A 23,848-nucleotide genomic window follows, 5' to 3' on the forward strand; every position below is an offset into this window, starting at 1 on the left:
ATATTTGCGAGCGTAACGAAAAGTAGCGAACAACAAGTAGTCTGCGTGTCGAATGCACAAATTTTATGTTGAATTCCATGTTTCACGTTGTATCTGTTTTTTCTATTCCGAACTCGGCCACGCACATTTCACAACATAAAACGATGATAATGCGAATGTTTTACGACTATGTATAAAACCTCTTGCGTTTGTTATCGCTCAACAATTGACTCGCTTGCTTGCGCATCGATAAAATTATGCAGAAATTTCTGAATGTCAATAGTAAATTCAAAATATTACAAAACTTTTTTCAATAATGTCATTAAACAGTTATATTTTACTATTTTGTATACAAGTATAATATATATTCTACTGCATAATTTGTGTCTTGTGTATTTGACATGTAATCTTTTTTGTATTCGCTGCCTAGTATTAAACTATGTGGTAATAATCGATACGTATGTACATAGATTCGGAAAATTTCCGTACATTTGATTTATCCAACAGATCTATATAGATTTGACATTATTATAAGATTTACACTTTAAAGTCTTCTCTTGTGAAAAAGTGTCGTTGAACACTAGTAGGAACAGTTGAAAAGTGATTCCATTTCCACAATGTCGTGGTTTTTTAGAAAATAAATGTATCAAGTTGGGGAATTAAATTTTTGCAACAAATAATAAGGAGGAAGAGCCAAATATCGGCCGAGGCTAGATATTGATTGCCCAATAATATTTCTAATTTCTAAATCTTTAAATTTCAGCATACATATACATACATCGGTCTTGTTTGGAATTATAGTTAAGTTTTGATTGGTAGGATCTTTCGTGGTATAAACCTTGGTCTCTTCTTTCAAACATTTATTAGAGATTTTAATATAAAATTACAAAAATACAATCGCATTTTTAACACGAGATAAATTATTTATTTACAAATACTGAATTCTCAATACATGCTCTGTTAAATATAATTTTTTTTCTTTTAAGTAATTTAAAAACATCATTACTATACGCTGCTATAAAATTTTATACTAAATATTATCAAATATTTAATATAAAATATGGTCGTAACATTGTCTAGATACACTTTTAATCAGAATTTTAAAACTTGGAAACAGTTGTATATATACGTTTTTCACATAATTATATTCAAGTTCTATATTATAAAACGTTAAACAATACTAGAAAAAAATTTACAAATACCGCTATCGCGATTAAACTATTCTATAAAATAGTAATTACTAGTTTATAAAAATATTTTTTTATTTTAAGATTATTTAGAAGACTTAAGTCTTCTGAATTGGACAAATGTATTTGGCTCAAGATATGAACAAAAAAATGTTTGAACAACCGCATATAAAGTACATAACTTATTTCGATTCTATATCGTAAAATTATTACTCCTTATTACAAAATTATTACATCCACTACAAATAAAATGTCTTAATTTTGACTTTCTATCTTCTTACGTTGCTAAATATTGTCAAGATTCCCTAAGAGGTAGATTTCTTTCGAGTATATCTACGAAACTTATACATATAACAGGAACTGAAATTATTATGTTCACAGAGATATGTTTTACTGTAAAAGTTTTGCAGAAAGCACGCACAGCTATTTCAAATATCATTCTATTTGCGAGAGATTTCCATTTCTACGGTATACAAACTGGCAGTCCCAAATTATGGAAGACGTAACATTTATGTTGCAATTCAACATACATACAATTGTTTAACATTACTTATTAGAATAAAACAATCTAGAAAAATAATACTATAAACAAATTGTTGTATGTGCCTGTGCAAAAATGTCTTCTAAATTCTTATAAATACACATAGCTTGTTCTAAGTAATATATAAAATTTGTTAATCGCCAATTTCCCCAAAATTTTATTTAGGTCCTAAGAGATGATAAAAATACTTTTATTTTCTTTCCCTTTAAGTCCAAACACAACGTCCAAACATTTCTTTTGACTGTAAGTACGGAATGTCTAACACCTAAGATTACAATTAAATTATTAGACAAATAAATTTAACTAGATCATGAAACTATTAGAGTTTTGTACAAATTTTATTGGAAGCATCGTCTTTCCCGTGAATAATTTCGTTAAGAGAATATTTTCTGTCTAACGGAGAACTTCCTTCATTTTCTATGTCGTTACGTCGCCTATAACGTATACGCCGTGCTATCACAGGAAAGAATAAGTTAGCGTCTACTTCATCATTTGGATTCTTCATAAACAAACGAGAAAGATTGCTGACAAGCAAACCTAGTACGAATGTTATTAAAAATCCGAGGGGAGAATACCACATGTACGAAATGCGATATAAATAAAAGTATGAGCTGTCACCGGTGCTTCTGAAAAGAAGATACAATTATTTGTTAAATAATCTTGTGTGTGCGTTATATGGACAGAACAGTTTTTGTTGTAATGTATAAAAATTAAGCTAGGTACCGATTTGAAAATACCCAGATAGCTATATAAATTTATCGAGAACAGAAAGTATCTACTACAAATTTTGTCAATAAAATATCAACAGAAATATAAAAGAATCTGCTAATAAAATAATATATCATAACAGAAATTCAACAAAATCTACCGTATCGTAACTACTTAAATGTTTAAAAAATTCAATGTTCGTCCTAATTTTTAAATTTATCAGCAAAAACCGTTCTTCTCGTATAGCAATTATTCAATGAATCTTACTTGGATAAGCTCGTGACGTTTTGCAAAATGGACATCGTTATATTTGCAACATTATTATCACAGCCTTCAATAGTAGTCGGCAATTTAGGTGGCATCGGACGTGGCTGACCAAAGACAATCCAGAATAAAAATGAAAACGCTGTAAGTGCACCAGCTATTGCACCACCTTCCGTCGCCGATTCCGTGCCCATGCCAAGAGTGAAAACGGCTAACAACGGACCGCCGACTACTCCGAAAATAGTTAAGGAAGCCTATAATTAACAAAATTACATTATCGCCATTGGTCTTCCGTTTGAAATCGGTCTTACGTTTACTAATGAGTTTCATTACCTGAAGTAGTCCGCCCATTAATTGCGCTAAAAATGCCAGGGCTATGGAAATAATACCGAACATAAGAGCGAGTACTTTTGCGACGGAGGCTGACTTTGTCGGAGAGAACTCACGCCCGATACATTTTTTCCATATAGGTTTCACATAATCCTCCAACGTCACTGCAGCCAGAGAATTTAACGCAGCTGAAATCGTGCTCAGACCTGCGCTAAAAATACCTGGAAATATAGAGAATTCAAAATTAGTATTACAATTATCCACTGCATTTTCATAAAAAAAAAAAAAATAGAGACCCAAGATTATTGTAAATATGTTAACAGCGCGCTTTTGTTTTAAAATTGTCTTGAAAATATGTATAAAATCATATTTCAGACATCGATACTTTCAGATATTTCTTAATTTTATATTTCGTGATACAAAATATTAAATCAAAACCAGTCAATAAAAAATTACCTGCGACAAAGATGCCTGGTAATCCAGGTATATTGGACAACGTGTCCATAACGTACAATGGCATAAGCATATCAGGCGAAGTAATCCTTTTCTGAAGGAATGGATCGCAATTATGGTATTTACTATATATCGCCAATCCTGAGAAGCAAGTTGTGATCGAGAGAACTGACAGAATGGGCCACGACAACCACATGGCTCTTCGCGAACCTTGCAAATTTCTAAAATAAAATTTATTTAATGCAGCTTTCGAATTTTTTTAAACGCGATTTAATGGGTAAGCGTTACGTAAAACGAGAAGTTAAATTAATAAAATAAATAAAAAATAATTATTAACTTGTCATCATTTCGAAATATGACAAATAAAGCGTCAGCAATTGCTCCAGTCTATTTGATAATTGTTAGTTTTATCCAGCATTGCTTAAATTATGCAACTTACTTCACAGTCAGCGTACGTTGTATTTGCACTTGGTTCACTCCGTAAAGTGATAAAAATGTACATAAACCACCCAGAGTAAGAGACCACCAGGTATGTCTTACTGTTGGATCCAAATCAATTCTATAATATAAAGAAAAATCGATTATGCATATATAATTCATGCAATATGCAGAAACAATAGATGAAATACCTATCAAACTCAAGTCGTTGTCCTTGCTTCGCAATTTCCCAGATCTGCCCCAACCCCCCGACATCATACGCGGCTGTGCCAATAATCATGAATACGGCGGCAAACATAAGGAAACCTTGGAATACGTCGGTTATTAGCACAGCCTTAATGCCGCCTATACTCGAATAGAAGGCACATACAAGGCCAATAATTATGATACTGGCAGTCTTGGACATTCCAGTGGTCGCTTCCAAGGCCAAAGAAGGAGCATAAAGCACCACTCCTGAGTACAAAAGCAGTTGAATCCAATAAATAAAACTGGCCATCATCCTAATTCTTACTCCAAAACGTTTTTCTAAGTACTGAAAGAAGTAATATTTTTTAAACCGTCGTCGAAACTTCCCGCGACAAAATCAAATGTCACTTAATTCACCTCATAGGCGCTTGTCGCCTGTAGCTTGTAGAATACTGGTAGAAATCCATAACATACAATAGGAGTGCCCAACAGATACGATAGGTTTATTACAACAAATTGTGTTCCATATGTATAATTCTCTGCGGAAACACCGAGCAGCGTAATGGCAGACATGAAGGAAACCACCAAGGCAATTGCAACTGGCATGATGCTCATTGATCGACTTGCGACGAAGTATTCCTGTGACACACGTTACATTTTGTTATAGCAAAACGTATAAAAGAAATATGTAAGTACTTTGTTTAAGGGTACTTTATTCTCAAGGGTTTATCTTTCTTTAACGAGAAATAATAACAGTAATGATACCTCCGTAGTTTTTTGTCGACCTCCACTAAATCTGTAATAGATTCCAATTCCTGCACTTATGCACAGCATCACCGCTATAACCAGATAGTCGATCCAGCCTAAGGTATTTATTTGCTCCATTTTGTCTGAAATAACAAATCGATATAACTATATATTGTGTAAAAGAAGATTTAAATTAATATGTATTATTTAAATATTTTAGATTTATGGACTGAAATAAGAAATCTTAATTTAAGGCTATGTTCTAGAAATATTATTTTCAAGTCGAAAAGACATAAAGTAAAGCACATATATTTTCTCTTATTGAAATAAAACATTGATTTCATAAATAGTAGTAAAATATGTTGAGTAATTGTTTTAAAAAAAGAGAAATATTCTTTTTAATTTGGAAATTCCTGCAACATTTTTATTTGTCGTGTAAAAATGATTAAATTCCTTAATTCCGCATATCACATTTCAGCACATACAAAGCACTGAGAAAGGAAAAATAATATTACATGTAAATATCAAATTATCTTTAATTCGAACAACTAATTGTTTTTTACTCAACATTACACACGGTGTCTTTTTAATAAAATTCATATTTGTGCGCATCGAGATTCAAGTAACAGATGCTGAATATTTTTACAAAATTACTTTCACATGCGGTTTATATTTTTATTTCTAATTGTCTTATAATGTAGTTGACCTTGCGCAATGTGACGACACAAAATTAACTTTATCGGTTTTGTAGCTTATAAGCGATCACATTGAATTATCTGAGCTCTTTATTGATGACTCTGTCATCAATTGACACCAGTCCCTCCTCTCTGCGCTCCTCATAGTGCATTCTTTCTTGTTATCGAGGTTTCACAAGCATATCAGATAAAAATGAGCAACAAGTAATCCACGTGACGATTTTGCGAATATTAATATCAGCTCTGCGTCTCGCCGATATCACGCGTCTCTTCTATCCGAGCTCGCGCGAATAATTTGCGTGATGTCGATAATCGTGGTGACAACGGTTCGACCACGAAACACACATTTTCATGACATAAAATGTCGGGGAAACGCGAACCGTTCCGTGTCTCTGGTTGTGCCGTGCGTTTATCTGGTTCATCGCTCGAACGCGCCGAGTGATTACGTAAAACTGTCAGTGACCGGTCGCGAAGCGAGATTGGATTGCGGGACGCGCGTCATATATACATATATATGTGCACTTATTATATATATGTGTATATGTATATATATATATATATACACATATATGTATGTATATAGTATAATACACGTGGTGCATCCACATGGAAGATTTTAAATGAAACGATCTGTATAATGCCAATCTCAACTTGCCTGTTGTAATTATCGGAGCAATCAGACAAAACCGGAGTCCGCGCACAACAAATCTGTTCGACTGCCGCTAGGCAATTGTGACTCGGAGACGAGGCTTTTCTTTTCCCAGCGAGTCGACGCTTCGCGCACACTCCACGTGGTTCGATCGTTCGAGACCTGAAATTCTACGGCCAGCAACTGGTTGTACACCAGAGACATCAGGGACGGCTGCGACGGCTCGTAGACCCTTTAAGCGCGAGATCATCGTTGATTTCTTTGATTTTGATTTATTATAATTATAATTACGATCGGAATTAGTGCTAGAAATTGTCACGTGTCGTACGAGTGCTTCAGAAATTTCTTGATCATATATGCAGCGTATAATCTATAGATTTATTATTATCAAAGTGATTTCCTATTTTATAGATTTTGATAAGTGTGTCTTGGATATAGCTTAAAAAACGGTAGTAATAATTATCGAAATGATAATCATAGAATACATCTGCGAAAAGTGGTAAATAATAATATTTTGATATAGCAGTGAAAATCTGTATAATATTAATAATAAACTCTTTAGTGCATTCATACATGCTCAGTTGGATTGTGATATATTTCTCAATTACATACTCTATATTAAAGATGAGGAATTTAATATCTCAGAATAAGTTTTATTTAATTCTAGTCACGTCGGTTTTTGAGGAGATCTCACAGAATTCAATAATCCGCGGTATAAGGTATTGTGCTGGAAGTGGGTTGGAATTTGACGAACAAGCGAAATATCTTGTTATATTAAATCGATACCGACGATAAGTACAATATACATATTATTGTATTTTAATAAATTGTATTATGTAAACGTAAAATTTTAATTTTATACAATTAGAAAAAATGTACATAAAATATTGATAAATAAAAAACAATAAATAAAAGAAAATAATTTAAATAATTTTGTATAATTGTAGTTTTACAAACAAATGCATATTTCAATATGTTTATTTAGAAAATGTTCCAACAAATGAAAAGAAACAGACACACATTGTTTTGAAAATATAATGCTATTTCTACACATCAGGGATAAGTAACATAAGTAAATTTTGCTTTTCCACTAAAAAATTCTAACTACATACGTTGTTGTAATTAATAATGTAAATTGTAGCATGTTCTTTATCAATGTGCTTCGAAATACAATGTGTTTAGTAAACGTTCCGGCATAATATTAAATTGTAACATATGATTATCAGGCTGCGTTCCGTTTGGCGCTTACAGCTGGTTACAGCGCTCACAAAATCATTTCATCCTTGTTGTTTATCAAATATTAAACAAAGACAAATAATGCTCATAAGCGCTGTAAGCGCCAAAAGGAACGCAGCCTCAGTCACATCGAGTAATAACGTCATATATACTGTGACGCCACTATGACGTAAGATTAGATACTCGTACTATTACAAACAGATACGTAAAGCGCTCAGTCTATGTAAAAAGTCCATACAATCCGCGTCACGTCCGATACTGGTATTACCGGATCTTATTGTTAATGCCTTTAACAAATAATTTACATAATCAACTCGTTTAAAAACACGTTTGAAAGAATTAAATGTCGTTTCGTTATGATAATCAGTTTACACGAGAAAGATATTCTTGAGAATTCAAGGCAGATTTTGTATTTTAAAATATGCCAGTACATGAATTTTTAATATATCCTGTATTGCATTATCATAAATAATTAAATGCGCTGAACGATCGGGCTATACGTTTACGAATTATATTTTAAACTTTCCGATTGAACCATATTTCCATAAAGTTTAATGTATTGATATAATTTCGAGAAATTTAAATTACATTTGTTAATAATAATAATTAATAATATATAACTTCTATTGTAATACATATTGTTCAAATTAAATAAAGATAATTTTACAAAAAACTTATCTTAAATTAACTCATATAAAATTAACTGCGTTTTATATTTTGAAATGCACGTACGCAAATTTTTTTCTGTAATTTTAATTGCTTTATTGCTTTATTACTTTATGGCTTTTGCCTTATTGTGTGTCTATGTAAATTATCAGGTATTTGAATTATCTAAAGCTAACATACAGTTAACCGTTATCTCAAAGGTCATTTTGTGCATCTCGAGCGCATGAAGAATGTATAAAAATCCTGCAACTAAATGAGAAAGAATTAAATTACATTAGCTTATTTTGTTAAAGTATATAAAAATATCACCAATTTGCTTAATGTTTTCATGTTATTTAAAGAAACCAGTTATAATCTTCGAATTATTCGGATTAGTTTCGAAAAGCTGATAAGGAAATAGATAACGAAGAAATTGTTATAAAACTTTTTAAAAAGGAAAGATAAAGATAAGAAAAACAAACAAAACAAATGGAAAATTCGATTTATTTCTTTTGCTTTTATCTCTCTCTTCAGAAACAAAACTCATTTGCATTGTTAAATTTGTTAAGTGTAAGTTGTAGTATTTAGAAAAAAAACAACAATCAGCTTAAATTATAGCCTTATTCGTAACGTATATAAGAAAAAAAGAAAACAATAAAGTCAGAGGATTCGGAAAACCCTATTACTTAGATTTTTTATTTATTCTACCTTTTATCTAAACTGCATTCTCTTAATATTTGATTAACTTTCAATAGTCAAATTTTTTGTGAGTTAAAAGAAATTATGAGAAAATTCCGTTTCTCGGAATTTTCCATAAAAGAATTCTAAAATTCATATAAGATTGAATATTTGAAATTTATGGAATCTTTTAAGAGATAAAAATTTTTTATTTGATGATAATTTGGATCACAAACTTCGGTCAACTATTCAGTGATTAATTTGTTAAGTATAATACCTACATTATTTTATTAACATGGATATACCCAAGTGGGAATAATCAATAATTATAATTATTGATCTTTTACTTTTACTAACATAAAAAAAAAGATTATATTACAAAAAATAAATCATGAGAATAGAAATTTTGTCTTAAAGAAACATTCTATTTTGTTTAGTTGATAGAATCTTTCTTCTATAGATAGAGACTTTCTTTTACAGATTTTAAAAGTCTGAAACTTTGGGAATATGCTTGAGATGTTTTAATAAATTCGAAAATTTATCAGCGTTATAAGTAAGTGAATAGGCGAGCAGGTACGAAAAAAAGTAGAGAAGAATGGAGCGCAGGTAAGAAACGAAGAATGTAAATAATGTAAACTATGCGGCATTTTCTTTCTCAGCTTAAAATGGGTAGATCCCGTTGTTTTTAACTGTGTCTCTATACGTATGTGTGTGTGTATGTGTGAATATTGTTTATTTAACGGAGAACTACTTCATTCTTTTCATCCTTACATCGCCTAAAATGTATACGCCGCGCTACTACGGGAAAGAATAAATTAATGTCTAACTTGTTGTTCTGATTCTTCAGGAATAAACGAGATAGGTTACTGACAAACAATCCAAGTAAGAATGTTATTATGAATCCAAGGAAGGGGTACCACAAATACGAAATGCGATATAAATAAAAATACGAGCTGTCGCCGGTGCTTCTGAAAAAAATATGACAATTTTAATATTTTAACTTAATTGTTTCTACATTTCTAGCCTAATTTTTATTATTATTTACACTGAAAAAAACATCTTTCTTTTTGTGTAATTATTATTAAATGAATCATTTACTTGGAGAAGCTTGTGGCGTTTCGGAAAACGGACATCGTTATGTTTGTAATATTATTATCACAGCCTTCGATAGTAGTCGGCCATACAGGTGGTATCGGGCGTGGTTGACCGAAAACAATCCAGAACAAAAATGAATATGCCGTAAGTGCACCGGCTATTGCACCGCTTTCCGTCGCCGATTCCGTGCCCATGCCAAGTGTGAACATGCCTACTAATGGACCACCAATTACTCCAGAAATAGTTAAGGAAGTCTACAATAGAAATTTCTTTTATCATCATCTTATGTTTAAAAGCAATAATATATTACCTGAAGTAATCCGCCCAAAAATTGTGATAGAAATGCCAGCGCAATTGAAATAATACCGAACATAAAAGCAAGCACTTTAGCGATAGACGCCGCTATTTTAGGTGAGAATTCATGTCCGATACACTTTCTACATACAGGTTTTATATAATCCTCCAACGTTATTGCCGCTAGAGAATTCAACGTTCCAGAAATTGTGCTGAGGCTTGCACTAAAAATACCTGGAAATATAAAAAGAAATACAAACTATGACAAGACAGAGTCTGAGATTAGTATCATAAACATGACTATTGCTCATTTTTATCTTAAAATTATTTTAAAATTACAAGAAAAATTATATTTCAGTGATATTAGTATTTTTATATTTTTATATTCATAATTTGTAACATACGTAGCTTCTAATATAAGAGACATTAAACCCGCATCATTTAATTCGCGATAAATATATCACCTGCAACAAAGAGGCCTGGTAAGCCAGGAATGTTAGACATCGTGTCCATAACGTACAATGGCATAAGCATATCAGGCGAACTAATTCTTTTCTGAAGCAACGGATCGCAATTGTAGTATCTGCTGTACATCGCCAATCCTGAGAAGCAAATTGCGATCGTGAGAAGTAACAGAATGGGCAAAGAGAGCCAGACAGCTCTTTGCGAGGCCTGCATATTTCTAAAACGTAATTTATTTAATAGTAGTTATTTTTATTTTTTCCATCACAATTGAATTGATAATTGATTGAATGTGATATTAAGACAAAAGATTATTTAATAACGTAAACACAGGAAAAAATTATAATTACATAATTAACTTTATATGATCGTTTCATTTACTATAAAAAAAGGCGTCAGCAATTGCTCTTGCATAATTTATAATTTTCAATTTTATCCAGTGTTACTTAAATTTTAGAGTACTTACTTCAAAGTCAGCATACGCTGTATTTGTACTTGATTCACTCCGTAAAGCGATAAAAATATAATCAAACCACCCAGTGTAAGAGACCACCAGGTATTTCTTACTGTTGGATCCAGATCAATGCTGTAATAAAAATAAAACATCATTTTCAGAATGTACGCGTACACTATTCATAAAACTTATGCAATTAATGTAGAAACATTGATACAATACTTATCAAACTCGAGACGTTGTCCTTGCCTCGCGATTTCCCAGATCTGTTCTAATCCCCCAACATCATTCGCTGCTGTGCCAATAATTAAGAATATAGCGACAAACATAAGCAAACATTGAAATACATCCGTTATTAGCACAGCCCTAATGCCACCTAAGCTCGAATAGAAAGCACATACGAGACCAATAATAATGATACTGGCAATCTTGGAGGTTCCTGTGGTTGCCTCTATGGCTAAAGAAGGGGCATAGAGTACCACTCCTGAGTACAAAAGCATTTGCATCCAGTAAACGAAACTAGCCATCATCCTAGCTTTTACTCCAAAACGCTTTTCTAAATACTAAAAGTAATATCTTTTCAAATACATATATGTACTATCAAATACTATCTATGAAATCAAATTTTGCTAAACTGACCTCGTAAGCGCTTGTTGCCTGCAGCTTGAAGAAAACTGGTAGAAATCCATAGCATATAATCGGAATACTTAAGATATACGCTAGGCATACTACAACAAATTGCGTCCCGTATATGTAATTCTCAGCGGACGAACCAAGCAATGCAATGCCAGATAGAAAGGAAGCTACCATGGCAATAGCGACTGGTACGACACTCATTGATCCACTTGCAACAAAGTACTCCTGTGAAACACGTAACCATTTATTATAGCAATACGTTACAAAGATATAACTTTGTTTTAAGCGACTTCTGCTTTTAATAAGAGGATCTTATAATAATTACCTCCATAGTTTTTTGACGTCCTCCACTAAATCTGTAATAAATACCAATTCCGATACTTATGCACAGCACCACCGCTATAACCAGATAGTCGATCCATCCTAAGGTATTTATTTTTGTCATTTCTATAACGTCAAATCAACGAATTATGTTGCTTAATTTTAAAAGGAAAGAAGATATAAAATCTAGGATTTTATAGTTAATCTAGTGTATTTAAAATGATGTATAATATGTGTATACATTTGGCATTTGCGAAAACGAAAAAAAGTTGTAGTGTAATTCGGTGTAGTAATAAAAGTAATATTTAACTAAATATCAATGAGATAGATTTAAAAATTGATATAAGAAATTTTAAAGCCCTAAAAATTATTTACGGGTCAAATAAAGAGGATAATATGTTTTTTTCTTATTTAAATGCACAATAGGACATATTGTAGATTAATTCAATAAATAGTAATAAATTATTTTGTGTAATTACAAGTCTTACATTTAGAGATAGAGGAAGAGACATTTTTTTAGCGATTAAACTTAAATTTTAGTCATGTTGTCAATTTCCATATAAGAGTATTTAATCTCAACATCAATTCGTAAATATATTTTTTTAAATACACACACAAAAAAAGTAATATTACATTTAAATATTAAACACACAAAAAGATCGAAAAATTTATTATTATTAATCCCTATCAGCTTCCGAACCACGTTTACATCGCTTACATAAATATTTAAATATATAATAATTTAATATGCCTAAGAAACGTTTCTTCCCAAGATGTTGCTTTCCGTTCTTTAGTTAAGTCAATGACACTTTGTTACCTCTTTTATAGCAAATTTTCATTTAAGAACTAAAGTAAAAACAGTCGGCATTAAAACAGGCAAATTGGGTGGATCATTCCTACAGTTATATATATTACCAATCACTTACTGTCTCACCTTTGGAGTGTATCCAAACCGGAATGGAAATCAGCTATTATCTATTCTATATCAAAAGTGAGATCTCCTTCTAAGCTGAATTATCACAGGTCTCTCTCAATTCTCTGCTTCACTTTCAAAGCGCTTAAACGCATTTGTTGTTGAGCAAATCACAAATTATTTAGAGGTCTCTAACTTATTAAACCAATTTCAACCTGTCTTTCGAAGAGGTCACATCGCACAAACAGCTTTAGTAAGAGTCTTTCCAGATTGCTATTCCAGCAATATTGCTGCCTCGATTGGATAACGTGAGACACGCTGCAGATACCAAAAGTGTTATCTCGATCTTCTTCGACTGTACCAAAGCTTTTGATAACATCTGTCATCATACTCTTATTGATAATCTATTTTAAAAACTACAGGTTTTATTTGACAGATTGTAATTTTGATGAGATAAGACATTATGCGAAATCAGAGCCCTTAATGAAATGATGAGGCTTCCCCTCTGTAGCACTGAATTCTTTAACGGTCTTTCAAATGTATTGTAGCCAAGTGGAATGATATCTCGTATAATTTATTCGTAACGTCTCATTTTTTAATGCGATAAAACGTAACTTTTATGACTATTTGCTCTTTATAATGATTTTATATCTAGTTAAATATTGAAGTAACTAATTACATAACTTATAGCTCTTCACACACTTAAGTATTCGCACTGCACTTGCTCATTATTATTTTCATACTCTGTTCTATTTATTACTTCAAAAGTACTTTATTTATTTTAAACTTTAAAAAACTTAAAAAGATTACAATTAAAATATTTTACATATAATACATTTTATTGGCGCGACTGTTTATTGTTTTCTAATTACTCGTGAAAAGATTTCTGTCTAACTAACAATAAGAACTACTTATCATTCTTTACGTCCTTATATCTAGAACGTATACGTGCTACTACGGGAAAGAATAAATTAGGGTCTAACTCGTTGCTCTGATTCTTCAGGAGTAAACGAGATAGATTGCTGATAAGCAATCCAAGTAAGAATGTTATTATGAATCCGAGGAAGGAGTACCACAAATACGAAATGCGATACAAATAAAAGTACGAGCTATCGCCGGTGCTTCTGAAAAAAAGTATAGACAATTTGTTAAATAATCTCGCGTGCGTATACACGGAAAAAAAGGTTTTGAAGTGTAAAATAAAGCCATCATCTGAAAAAAAAACCGATTAATCAAATCTATCGAGATAGATTTTGAAAGTTCCTGCTATAAAGTTTGTCGATAGAATGACAACGGAAATTTAACAGTTCTGCTAACAAAATCCGCTCTATCCATTTGCAATTTGCATTTTGCCGATATAATCTAGCAACATACATATTGTCTGGGTTATTAGATTATATCGGCAAAACACAAGTTGAAAGCGAACACAGGCGGTATTGAATCTGTTATGATATCTGAGTAAATTAATCAATCAGTTGTCATATTACGGTTCATTCATTAGATAATAACAATGAATTATTATAATTATGTCATTCAAGCATTGTAATAATACTAATAATGCCGTTAAATGACTTTATAGCAATATAGATTTTATATCTGCAGCTCGAGCGCCCTACGTAATTATTTTGATGTTGCAATATAATTATTTCCATACATGAATCTCGCCTAATTTTTATGTATTTACACTGACATGAGAAAAAAATTCCTTTTTTTTCTAAGTAACTATTATTAAACGACTTACTTGGAGAAACTTGTGCCGTTTTGCAAAACGGACATCGTCATATTTGCAATACTATTATCACAGCCTTCGATAGTAGTTGGCAACTTAGGTGGTATCGGGCGTGGTTGACCGAAAACAATCCAGAACAAAAACGAATATGCTGTAAGAGTACCGATTATCGCACCGCTTTCCGTCGCCGATTCTGTGCCCATGCCAAGCGTGAAAATGCCTAATATTGGACCATTTATTACTCCAGAAATAGTATAAGCAGTCTGCAATAAAAGAAACTTTTTATCACCATTTTATGTTTAAAAATAGTAATGTATTACCGTTTGTAATGCTCCCAAAAATTGCATTAAAAATGCCAGCGCAATTAAAATAATACCGAACATAAAAGCGAGCACTTTAGCGATGGGGACTGATATTTTAGGCGAAAATTCGTGTCCGATGCACTTTCTATATACGGGTTTTATATAATCCTCCAACGTTATTGCCGCTAGAGAATTCAACGTCGCAGAAATTGTGCTAAGGGTTGCGCTAAGAATACCTGGAAATGCAAAGACAAATTAAGACAAGGAAAGAGTCCAAAATTAGCATTTGTAAACACAGCTATTGCTCACTTTTACTTTACAATTTTATTTTAAAATTACACGTAAATTATATTTCAAAAACACTGATATTTTCAAAGACTTTCATTTTCGTAACTTATAATAAATGTAACTTGAGAGACATTAAGTGTTCGAATCAGTCAGTTCGTGATAAATATCACGATATATATCACCTGCAACAAAGAGGCCTGGTAAGCCAGGAATGTTAGACATCGTGTCCATAACGTACAATGGCATAAGCATATCAAGCGAACTAATTCTTTTCTGAAGCAACGGATCGCAATTGTAATATCTGCTGTACATCGCCAATCCTGAGAAGCAAATTGCGATCGAGAGAAGCAACCGTATGGGCAAAGCGAGCCAGACGGCTCTTTGCGAGGCCTGCAAATTTCTAAAACGTAATTTATTCAATGTTATATTTTTATTTTTTTCGAACACAGTTTAATTGGTAAACGTCATGTTAAAATAGAAGATTATTTAATAACGTGAACACAAGAAAAAATTAACTTTATATTATCAACGTTAATTTTATTAACTACATATAAACAAAACGTCAGTAATTGCTCTTGCATAATTTTTATAATTTTCAATTTCATTCAGTGTTACTTAAATTATGAACTTACTTCAGAGTCAGCATACGCTGTATTTGTACTTGATTCACTCCTTGAAGCGATAAATCTATACATAAACCACCCAGTACAGTAGTCCACCAGGTATTTCTTACTGTTGGATCCAGATCAATGCTGTAAAAAAAATAAAATATCATTTTTCAAAGGGTACGCTATTTGCCGAACTTATGCAATTAATATAGAAAAATCGATGCAATACTTATCAAACTCGAGTCGTTGCCCCTGCCTCGCAATTTCCCAGATCTGTTCTAATCCGACATCACTCGCTGCCACACCAATAATTAAGAACACAGCGGCAAACATAAGCAAACTTTGAAATACATCTGTTATTACCACGGCCTTAATACCGCCTAAGCTAGAATAGAAAGCGCATACGAGGCCAATAATTATGATGCTGGCAGTCTTAGACATTCTAGTGGTCACCTCCAAGGCCAGAGAAGGAGCATAAAGCACTATTCCTGAGAGCAAAAGCAATCGAATCCAAAAAAGAAAACTAGCCATCATTCTAGCTCTTATTCCAAAACGCTTTTCCAAGTACTAAAAGAAGTAATATCTCTTCAAATACTTGCTATCAAAAGCTTCCTGTCATAAAATTAAATTTTGCTAAACTGACCTCGTAAACGCTTGTCGCCTGTAGCTTGTAGAAGACTGGTAGAAATCCATAGCATATAATGGGAGTACTTAAAATATACGCAATGTTCATCATAACGTATTGCGTCCCGTATGTGTAAATCTCAGCGGATGAACCAAGCATCGTAATTCCAGATAGGAAGGAGACCACCAAAGCGATGGCGACTGGTACAGTGCTCATTGATCGACTTGCAATGAAATACTCCTATGAAACATGTTATTCTTTATTACAGCCTCGCGTTAAAAAGAAATAAAACGACTTGTTTTAACAAGAGTTCTAACACTAAATAATCACCTAACAATAATATTCTCAGAATAATAATAATTACCTCCATAGTTTTTTGACGTCCTCCACTAAATCTGTAATAAATACCAATTCCAGCACTTATGCACAGCATTACCGCTATAACTAGATAATCGATCCATCCTAAGGGATTTATTTGCGTCATTTTCATCTAAAATGTTAAATTAAAGAATTATGTTGCTTAATTTAAATAGAGAAAGTTGTAAGATTTAGTTTTTGTAGATAATCTAATTTACTTAATCTTCTAACTTAATAGATCAATTTCAACCTGTCTCGGGAAAGATCAGAGAAGTCACACCACACTAATAGCTTTAATAAGAGTCTTTTCAGGTTGCATAGATATATTAGCAATATGGCTATCTCAGCTAGATAACGTGAGGCACGTGTAGCAGATACCAGAAATGTATTATCATTTCGATCTTTGACTTCATTAAAGCTTTGATAATATTGATATTTGTCGTTATATTCTTATTGGCATTCAAGAAACTACAGGCTTTCTTTGATAGGTGATTTAAATAAAACTTCACGCAAAGCAAGAATGACATGATAAGGTTGTCAGTCTGTAGCACTGAATTCTTTAGCGGTTTTTTCTAATAAGTATTGCAGCCAAGGATGATATCTCGGATGATATCTCGCCGGATATACGTACCGTCTCATTTTTAGATGCAATAGAATGCAACATTTATGACTATATCATCTTTGTAAAGATTTTATATCTAATCAAATCAAATATTGAAGTACCTAATCACATGGTAAACTTAAATAACTCTTCATACACTTAAATGTTCGTACACTTATTTATTATCATTTTCGTACTCTATATATCTCTTTTATTATTATCTTATTACCTTAAAAATACATATTTTTATTTATGTCACACTTTAAAAAATTTAATATAAAAAATTTCAATTAAAATATTAGAGTTTTGCACAGATTTTATGGGCGGCAACGTACGTCTTCCCCGTGGATTACGCCGCTGAAAGAATACTTTCTGTTTAACAATGAATTTTCTTCGTTTGTTATGATATTACATCGCCTAGAACGTATACGTCGCGCTATCATGGGAAAGAATAAATTAATGTCTAACTCGTTGTTTTGATTCTTGATAAATAAACGAGACAGATTGCTAATAAGCAGTCCAAAAAAGAACGTTATTAAGAATCCGAGGGGGGAATACCACATGTATGAAATGCGATGCAAATAGAAGTATGAGCTGTCGTCGGTATTTCTAAAAAGAAGATACGACAATCCATTAGATAATCTCACGTGTGTATACATGGCAAAAATGGTTTTGGTGAAATATATAAAAATTACTTTCATTTGCGAGTGAACGAGTGTAGCAAATGAACCTTATAATAAATAAGTTTTAGATTAGTATTAAAGCAAATTGATTAGTATTAATCAAATATTTTTGGTAAATACAAAGAGGATATCGCTTTCTTCTGTCTGATTGGTAGAAGTTTTCCTTTAATTAGTTAAAGATTTAATTTTTTTTCTGCGATACGTTGTGTGATTACAGCTCTCGTTAAGAAAGCCAGGGGCTTACTCTGAATTTATTTCTATTCTGTGTGAGTGACATTAAAGTTCAACCAAGCATACTATTTTTATTAATTTTTCATTATTGATGATTAAATATATTTTGCTAGAAATCACTCTGTTCTATTATTTATCAACATAACAACCCAACAATTTTATTTTCGGATTTCGTGTCTAGCTTAAATTAATTTTTATATTCATCAGCAAAGCCGTTCTTTCGTGTAGCTGTTATTCGAATAACTTACTTGTAAGAGCTGGTGACAGATATTGTCATATTTGTAATATTATTATCACAGCCTTCAATAGTAATTGGCAATTTAGATGGTATCGGGTGAGACCCACCGAAGACGATCCAAGATAAACATAAAAACGCCGTGAGAACACCAGCTATCGCACCACCTTCTGTCGCCGATTCCGTGCCCATGCCAAGCATAAAAATGCCTAACAACGGACCGCCAGTTACTCCGATAATAGAGTAGAAAGCCTAAGATTTAAAAAATTTATTTTTTCGCTATTAATCTTAGTTTAGTCTTAGAAATAGTAATAAGCATTACCTGATGTACTCCACCCAAAAATTGAGCTAAAAACGCCAAAACAATGGAAATAATACCGAATGTAAAAGCAAACACTTTAGCAATGTAGACTGATTTTGTAGGGGAAAATTCATGTCCAATGCACTTTTTATATAAGGGTTTCAGGTAATCCTCCAACGTTATTGCCGCCAGAGAATTTAACGCCGCAGAAATCGTGCTGAGGCCTGCGCTAAAAATACCTGAAAATACATAGACAAAATTAATATTTAAAAAATCTACTATGCACTTTCGTTTCAAAACTATTATCTTGATTATATATAAAAGGACAGATCCAAAATTCATATTGTAGGCATATCCATTGCGCAATTTTATTTTAAAATTATCGTGAAATTACATATAAAAACTTTTGTACGTTTAAATATTTTTATTTTAATTGACATGTAATTTCTATGAAACATTAAAGAACCAGTCTATTTGCGATAAAAATATTACCTGCAACAAAGAGGCCTGGTAAACCAGGAATAGTGGACATTGTGTCCATAACATACAATGGCATAAGCATATCAGTTGAAATAATTCTTCTCTTAAGAATTGGATCGCATTTATAATATTTACTATATATCGCCAATCCTGAGAAGCAAGTAGTGGTTATGAGAAGTGTCGTAATGGGCCAAGATAGCCACATGGCCTTTTGCGAAGCCTGCATATTTCTAAAATAAAATTTATTTAGCGCAGTCTTCGTCAATTTTTTTTCAAACACAATTTGATCAATAAACGTATTGTTAAGAGAGAAAAGAAATTATTGAACGCAAATAGAAAAAAATTAAAATTATATGATTAACTTGTCATCGGTTTAAATACGATACATAAATCGTCAGCAATTGTTCTAAATGTTATATAATGTTTTTAATTTATCCACTGTCACTCAAATTATAAAACTTACTTCACAGACAGCATGCGTTGTATATGTACTTGGTTTACTCCGACAAGTGTTAAAAATGTACATAATCCACCCAGCGTAACAGACCACCATGTATGCCTTACTGTTGGATCCAGATCGAAGCTAACAGAAGTAAAACGTCAATTAATGCCTACGTGTACATGATTTCCAGAAAACTCATGTAACTAATAATAGAAAAATTGATGAGATACCTATCAAACACGAGCCGTTGTCCCTGCCTCGCGATTTCCCAGATCTGACCCAGGCCCCCGACGTCATTCGCAGCTTTGCTAATAATTAAGAACACAGCGGTAAACATGAGCAAACTTTGAAATACATCAGTCATTAGCACAGCCTTAATGCCGCCTATACTCGAATAGAAGGCACACACGAGGCCCAAAATAATAATGCTGACAATTTTCGAGATTCCTGTAGTAGCCTCTAAGGCTATAGAAGGAGCGTAAAGCACCACTCCTGAATACAACAGCAGCTGAATCCAGTAAATAAAGCTAGTCATTATTCTAGCCTTTAGTCCGAAACGTTTTTCTAAGTACTAAAAGAAATAATATGCCCTCAAATATACGTGCCATTGAAAACTTTTTACGGCAAAATTATAAGTTTCGCTAGATTCACCTCGTAAGCGCTCGTGGCTTGGAGCTTGAAGAATACTGGCAAGAATCCGTAGCATACTATTGAAGTACCCAATAGATATGATACGTTAATTACTACATATTGCGTTCCATATGTGTAATTTTCAGCTGATATACCGAGTAGTGCAATGGCAGATAGGAAGGAGGCTACCATAGCGATAGCGACTGGCACGATGCTCATTGATCGACTTGCAACAAAGTACTCCTGTGAAACACATTACTCTTTACAAAGAATTAAAGAAGAAAGTATCCCTTGTCTTAAGGGATTTTCCTCAAAAAGAAGATTTCTAACAATAATAATTACCTCCGTAGTTTTCTGACGCCCTCCGCTAAATCTGTAATATATACCTATTCCAACATATATGCACAGTATTACCGCTATAACCAGATAGTCAATCCATCCTAAAGTATTTATTTCTATCATTTTGTCTGAAAAATTAAGTGAAAGAAATTAAAAGAATAAAAAAAGTCATAGGCAGCTAAATCATTTATTCTCAAAAAAATGAAGATGAAATTGCATGAGCGCTGTTTTGAAACTGTTAAAGAAATTCAGAAGAAACCGCAGACAGTGCTTGATATGATCAAAGAGAATTTCCAGAAAACGTTTTCGCACTGTATATGTATAATATACATATATGTTTATTAAGAATAAGAACTAGTATAAAATTAATTGGAATTACACAATATATTGTATAATACATTATTATATACAAAAATGATAAAAAAATATATAATAATGTAATAAAATACAATACATCTATACTATAAAATAAATACATATATACATATTATAAAAAAATAATTGAATTTTAATAGAAGTACTATTTTAATATTTAATTTCTTAATTTTCCTTTAAAATTATAATTGCTAGTAAAATTCATCATTGTTTCTTTCTATTTAAAGTAATAAATCCTAGCAACATAGCTATATTCAAAATATATTTAAAAATCGTATAATAAATTAAACATACAAGCTGAAAAATAAATGCTTAAAATTTCATCTGTTTTTTTAAATGTTTAATAACGTTATAAAAACATTTTATAAGACGTTTATAACGTCGTTTTTTAGTTTAAAATCATTATATTTTATACGAAATTCTTCGATAGTTCAACAAATGTATATTTAACGTTTTTTTAGCCTAAAGACGGAAAGTCAGACAATATCAGTATTTTACGTTTTGGACATAATAATGGACTAAACGTGTTTTGAACATAAATAATTATACATGCTTGAAAAGTCACGTAATTGTAATAACAATTGTGAAGGACGTGGCTGCAAAATGCTGATTGTCTGACGTTGTTTGTAAAATCTTTATAGAAAAGAAAAATATTAGCTCTTTTTAAAGAGAAAAAATTATTAGAAAAACTTATTAGAAAAAAATTAAAATGTTTCAAATATAACTAGTTAAATTTAAAAGAAATAATTTATTTAAAATGAACAAAGTTAGTTATAAGTTATTAATTTTTTAACTTTATTTAATTTTTAATTTTATGACTATTTACCATCAATCTTGATATTTATATGTACACATATAGAAATATCGATCTCGAAATATCTCAAAAAAGATAAGTTGTAGGGTAAATAAAAAATCTTTTAACACCTTACAACTTTTGTCTAAAACAATTTTTTATAAAACTTATATTTTTTTAGATATTTCGAGGTCCGACCTTTTTCGAACTGTCTGCCGTAGCAATGTAACGACACGCTTTCGACCCTAGGTCCATGTGTAAAAAATGGTCTTTTTGATCTCTAAAAGTTTGTCAGTTGAATTTTTGAACACCCTGTATATATAAATATTGAATATGTGATACGTCCGCAGGGAAGATTTTAAATATGATGGTCCTTTAATACCTGTATCGATGATTTGCTTACTTTTTGTGAAAATCAGAAGTCCGGAATTTGCGTGCAACAAGTCCGTCCGACGGTCGCTGAATTTCTTCTTTTTCTTTCTTTTTAAAAACACTTTATTTTTTAGCGGATCTCGCTAGTAATAACACCCAAAAAAATATTCTATCCTTTAGAGGAACCCTCTTGATGCTAAAAAATTTTCCTCATATATGGCTCAAGAGGATGTTCTAAAATGTAGAGGAATATCGAATTACTATGAAAATGTATTCTTGATTATAGCGCATGCGCCACTTCTTTGTAGATAATATTCTTAATTATTGCGCAATTATGTCACTTTTTTGTAGATAAATACGCGTTATAGCTGAAGAATATGCTTTATGTAAAATTTTTTTGCTTAGAGGAAATGTGTAAAGGAATTTCCCGCTTATAAGTAGAACATTTTTTTTTGGTGAATCAATAGTCCAATTTATCAAATACAAAAACGTATATATTTGATCTGAAATATTAAGTATGAGCACAAAAGGCAATTAATTGCGTAAAAAATTTTCAAAAATTTTTGGTTTCCGTATTTGGCAGCTTTTTTTCTGATACAATTCGATTGAGAAAAATATGACACGAGTCTTCTCTCTTCTTAATAGTCCAATATGTCTTACACATTCCACATAGTAGTTCAATCGTTTCTATTCTTCCCCTGCTGTTCCTTATAATTCTATTGCCTGTGTTCGAATGTTCCACACATACCAGAAACGGCCATGACGTGGCGGCTCGCAGACCCTTTCAAGTGCGAGATCGCCTTTATTTTCTTTAGTTTTGATTAATTGCATTGTAATTATAATTATGTTAATGCTGGAAATTGCCACATGCTGTCATCAAATGCTTCAAAAAATTATTACGTGTATTATTTAAGTGTTCTAGAAGTTTCTCGTTTATACAATAGCTATTTATGTCGAATTGTAGAAATGTTCTATTTTGCAGATGATGATCAAATAGATTTGCCTAGGATACAGTTTAAAAAACGGATAATGATCGAAACATGGAATAAATCTGCAGCGCAAAGTAGCCTAAAAAAAATTATATTTCCACATATATAGCAGTGAAAGTCTGCGAAATGAAACCTCTAGTGCAATAATATATACTCAATTAAATTGTGATATATTTCTCAATTACATTGTGATATCAAAGAATTTAATGTTATAGAATTAGTTTGATTTTCAGTTCTAGTCACGCTCGCTCTAAGACGATCCCACCGAATAATTGAGTCTAGTACGTGTTATAGAGCTTGTATTGTAGATTGGAATTCGGCTAGTAAATAAATGCGAAAACAACTCTATACTTTTATTTATAAATTCATTCACCAAAACAATCTGTTTCTTTGATGGAAAGAGGCAGATTATTTTAGAAATGCAATATTATTTCTCTGTATACTATACATAAAAAGATATTAAATATAAATAGCAGAAAAGGGAGTATTCAAAAAGTTCAAGTTTTTATATAAATAAATACATATATAAATGATTAAAAATATACATATATAATTAT

General features: G+C 31.8%; 4 protein-coding genes across 14 annotated transcripts; all 4 read right to left on the reverse strand.

Annotated features, from left to right (window-relative positions):
- Nucleotides 1-824: 824 nt before the first annotated feature.
- On the reverse strand, nt 825-6,353 carry LOC105448992 (putative sodium-dependent multivitamin transporter). Of its 3 annotated transcripts, none has more exons than XM_011687929.1 (9): nt 6,184-6,353; nt 4,852-4,976; nt 4,504-4,725; nt 4,092-4,432; nt 3,902-4,021; nt 3,466-3,683; nt 3,013-3,230; nt 2,683-2,933; nt 825-2,333 (listed from the first exon to the last, which is right to left on the reverse strand). In XM_011687929.1, the coding sequence occupies exons 2-9, from the start codon at nt 4,969-4,971 to the stop codon at nt 2,027-2,029; spliced, it is 1,797 nt and encodes a 598-aa protein (XP_011686231.1). In that variant the 5' UTR covers nt 4,972-4,976; nt 6,184-6,353; the 3' UTR covers nt 825-2,026. The 3 variants fall into 3 exon arrangements, with proteins under 3 accessions (XP_011686231.1, XP_011686229.1, XP_011686228.1); XM_011687927.1 differs by lacking the exon at nt 6,184-6,353 and adding an exon at nt 5,540-6,007; XM_011687926.1 differs by lacking the exon at nt 6,184-6,353 and having other exon boundaries at nt 4,852-6,007.
- A 2,190-nt stretch (nt 6,354-8,543) lies between these two features.
- Nucleotides 8,544-13,098, reverse strand: LOC105448995 (putative sodium-dependent multivitamin transporter). 4 transcript variants are annotated; one of them, XM_011687940.1, is made up of 9 exons: nt 12,933-13,098; nt 12,003-12,124; nt 11,681-11,902; nt 11,264-11,604; nt 11,054-11,173; nt 10,590-10,807; nt 10,277-10,359; nt 9,835-10,085; nt 8,544-9,704 (listed from the first exon to the last, which is right to left on the reverse strand). In XM_011687940.1, exons 2-9 carry the CDS (start codon nt 12,120-12,122, stop codon nt 9,473-9,475), a joined length of 1,587 nt encoding a protein of 528 aa, XP_011686242.1. In that variant the 5' UTR covers nt 12,123-12,124; nt 12,933-13,098; the 3' UTR covers nt 8,544-9,472. The 4 variants fall into 4 exon arrangements, with proteins under 4 accessions (XP_011686242.1, XP_011686239.1, XP_011686241.1 ...); XM_011687937.1 differs by having other exon boundaries at nt 10,142-10,359; XM_011687939.1 differs by having other exon boundaries at nt 10,142-10,359; nt 12,925-13,098.
- A 366-nt stretch (nt 13,099-13,464) lies between these two features.
- LOC105448994 (putative sodium-dependent multivitamin transporter) lies at nt 13,465-17,376 on the reverse strand. 3 transcript variants are annotated; one of them, XM_011687935.1, is made up of 9 exons: nt 17,071-17,376; nt 16,828-16,953; nt 16,482-16,703; nt 16,068-16,405; nt 15,863-15,982; nt 15,413-15,630; nt 14,961-15,178; nt 14,653-14,903; nt 13,465-14,035 (listed from the first exon to the last, which is right to left on the reverse strand). In XM_011687935.1, exons 2-9 carry the CDS (start codon nt 16,951-16,953, stop codon nt 13,819-13,821), a joined length of 1,710 nt encoding a protein of 569 aa, XP_011686237.1. In that variant the 5' UTR covers nt 17,071-17,376; the 3' UTR covers nt 13,465-13,818. The 3 variants fall into 3 exon arrangements, with proteins under 3 accessions (XP_011686237.1, XP_011686238.1, XP_011686236.1); XM_011687936.1 differs by having other exon boundaries at nt 17,052-17,376; XM_011687934.1 differs by having other exon boundaries at nt 17,039-17,376.
- Nucleotides 17,377-17,655: 279 nt separating this feature from the next.
- LOC105448993 (putative sodium-dependent multivitamin transporter) lies at nt 17,656-23,136 on the reverse strand. 4 transcript variants are annotated; one of them, XM_011687933.1, is made up of 10 exons: nt 22,963-23,136; nt 22,334-22,536; nt 20,766-20,809; nt 20,445-20,666; nt 20,024-20,364; nt 19,815-19,934; nt 19,364-19,581; nt 18,893-19,110; nt 18,584-18,822; nt 17,656-18,030 (listed from the first exon to the last, which is right to left on the reverse strand). In XM_011687933.1, exons 4-10 carry the CDS (start codon nt 20,640-20,642, stop codon nt 17,739-17,741), a joined length of 1,626 nt encoding a protein of 541 aa, XP_011686235.1. In that variant the 5' UTR covers nt 20,643-20,666; nt 20,766-20,809; nt 22,334-22,536; nt 22,963-23,136; the 3' UTR covers nt 17,656-17,738. The 4 variants fall into 4 exon arrangements, with proteins under 4 accessions (XP_011686235.1, XP_011686232.1, XP_011686233.1 ...); XM_011687930.1 differs by having other exon boundaries at nt 20,766-20,890; XM_011687931.1 differs by lacking the exon at nt 22,963-23,136 and having other exon boundaries at nt 20,766-20,890; nt 22,334-22,539.
- Nucleotides 23,137-23,848: the final 712 nt, after the last annotated feature.

Source organism: Wasmannia auropunctata, unplaced genomic scaffold, assembly GCF_000956235.1.
Source record: "Wasmannia auropunctata unplaced genomic scaffold, wasmannia.A_1.0 LD336078.1, whole genome shotgun sequence".
In the NCBI taxonomy this organism is placed as follows: domain Eukaryota; kingdom Metazoa; phylum Arthropoda; class Insecta; order Hymenoptera; family Formicidae; genus Wasmannia; species Wasmannia auropunctata.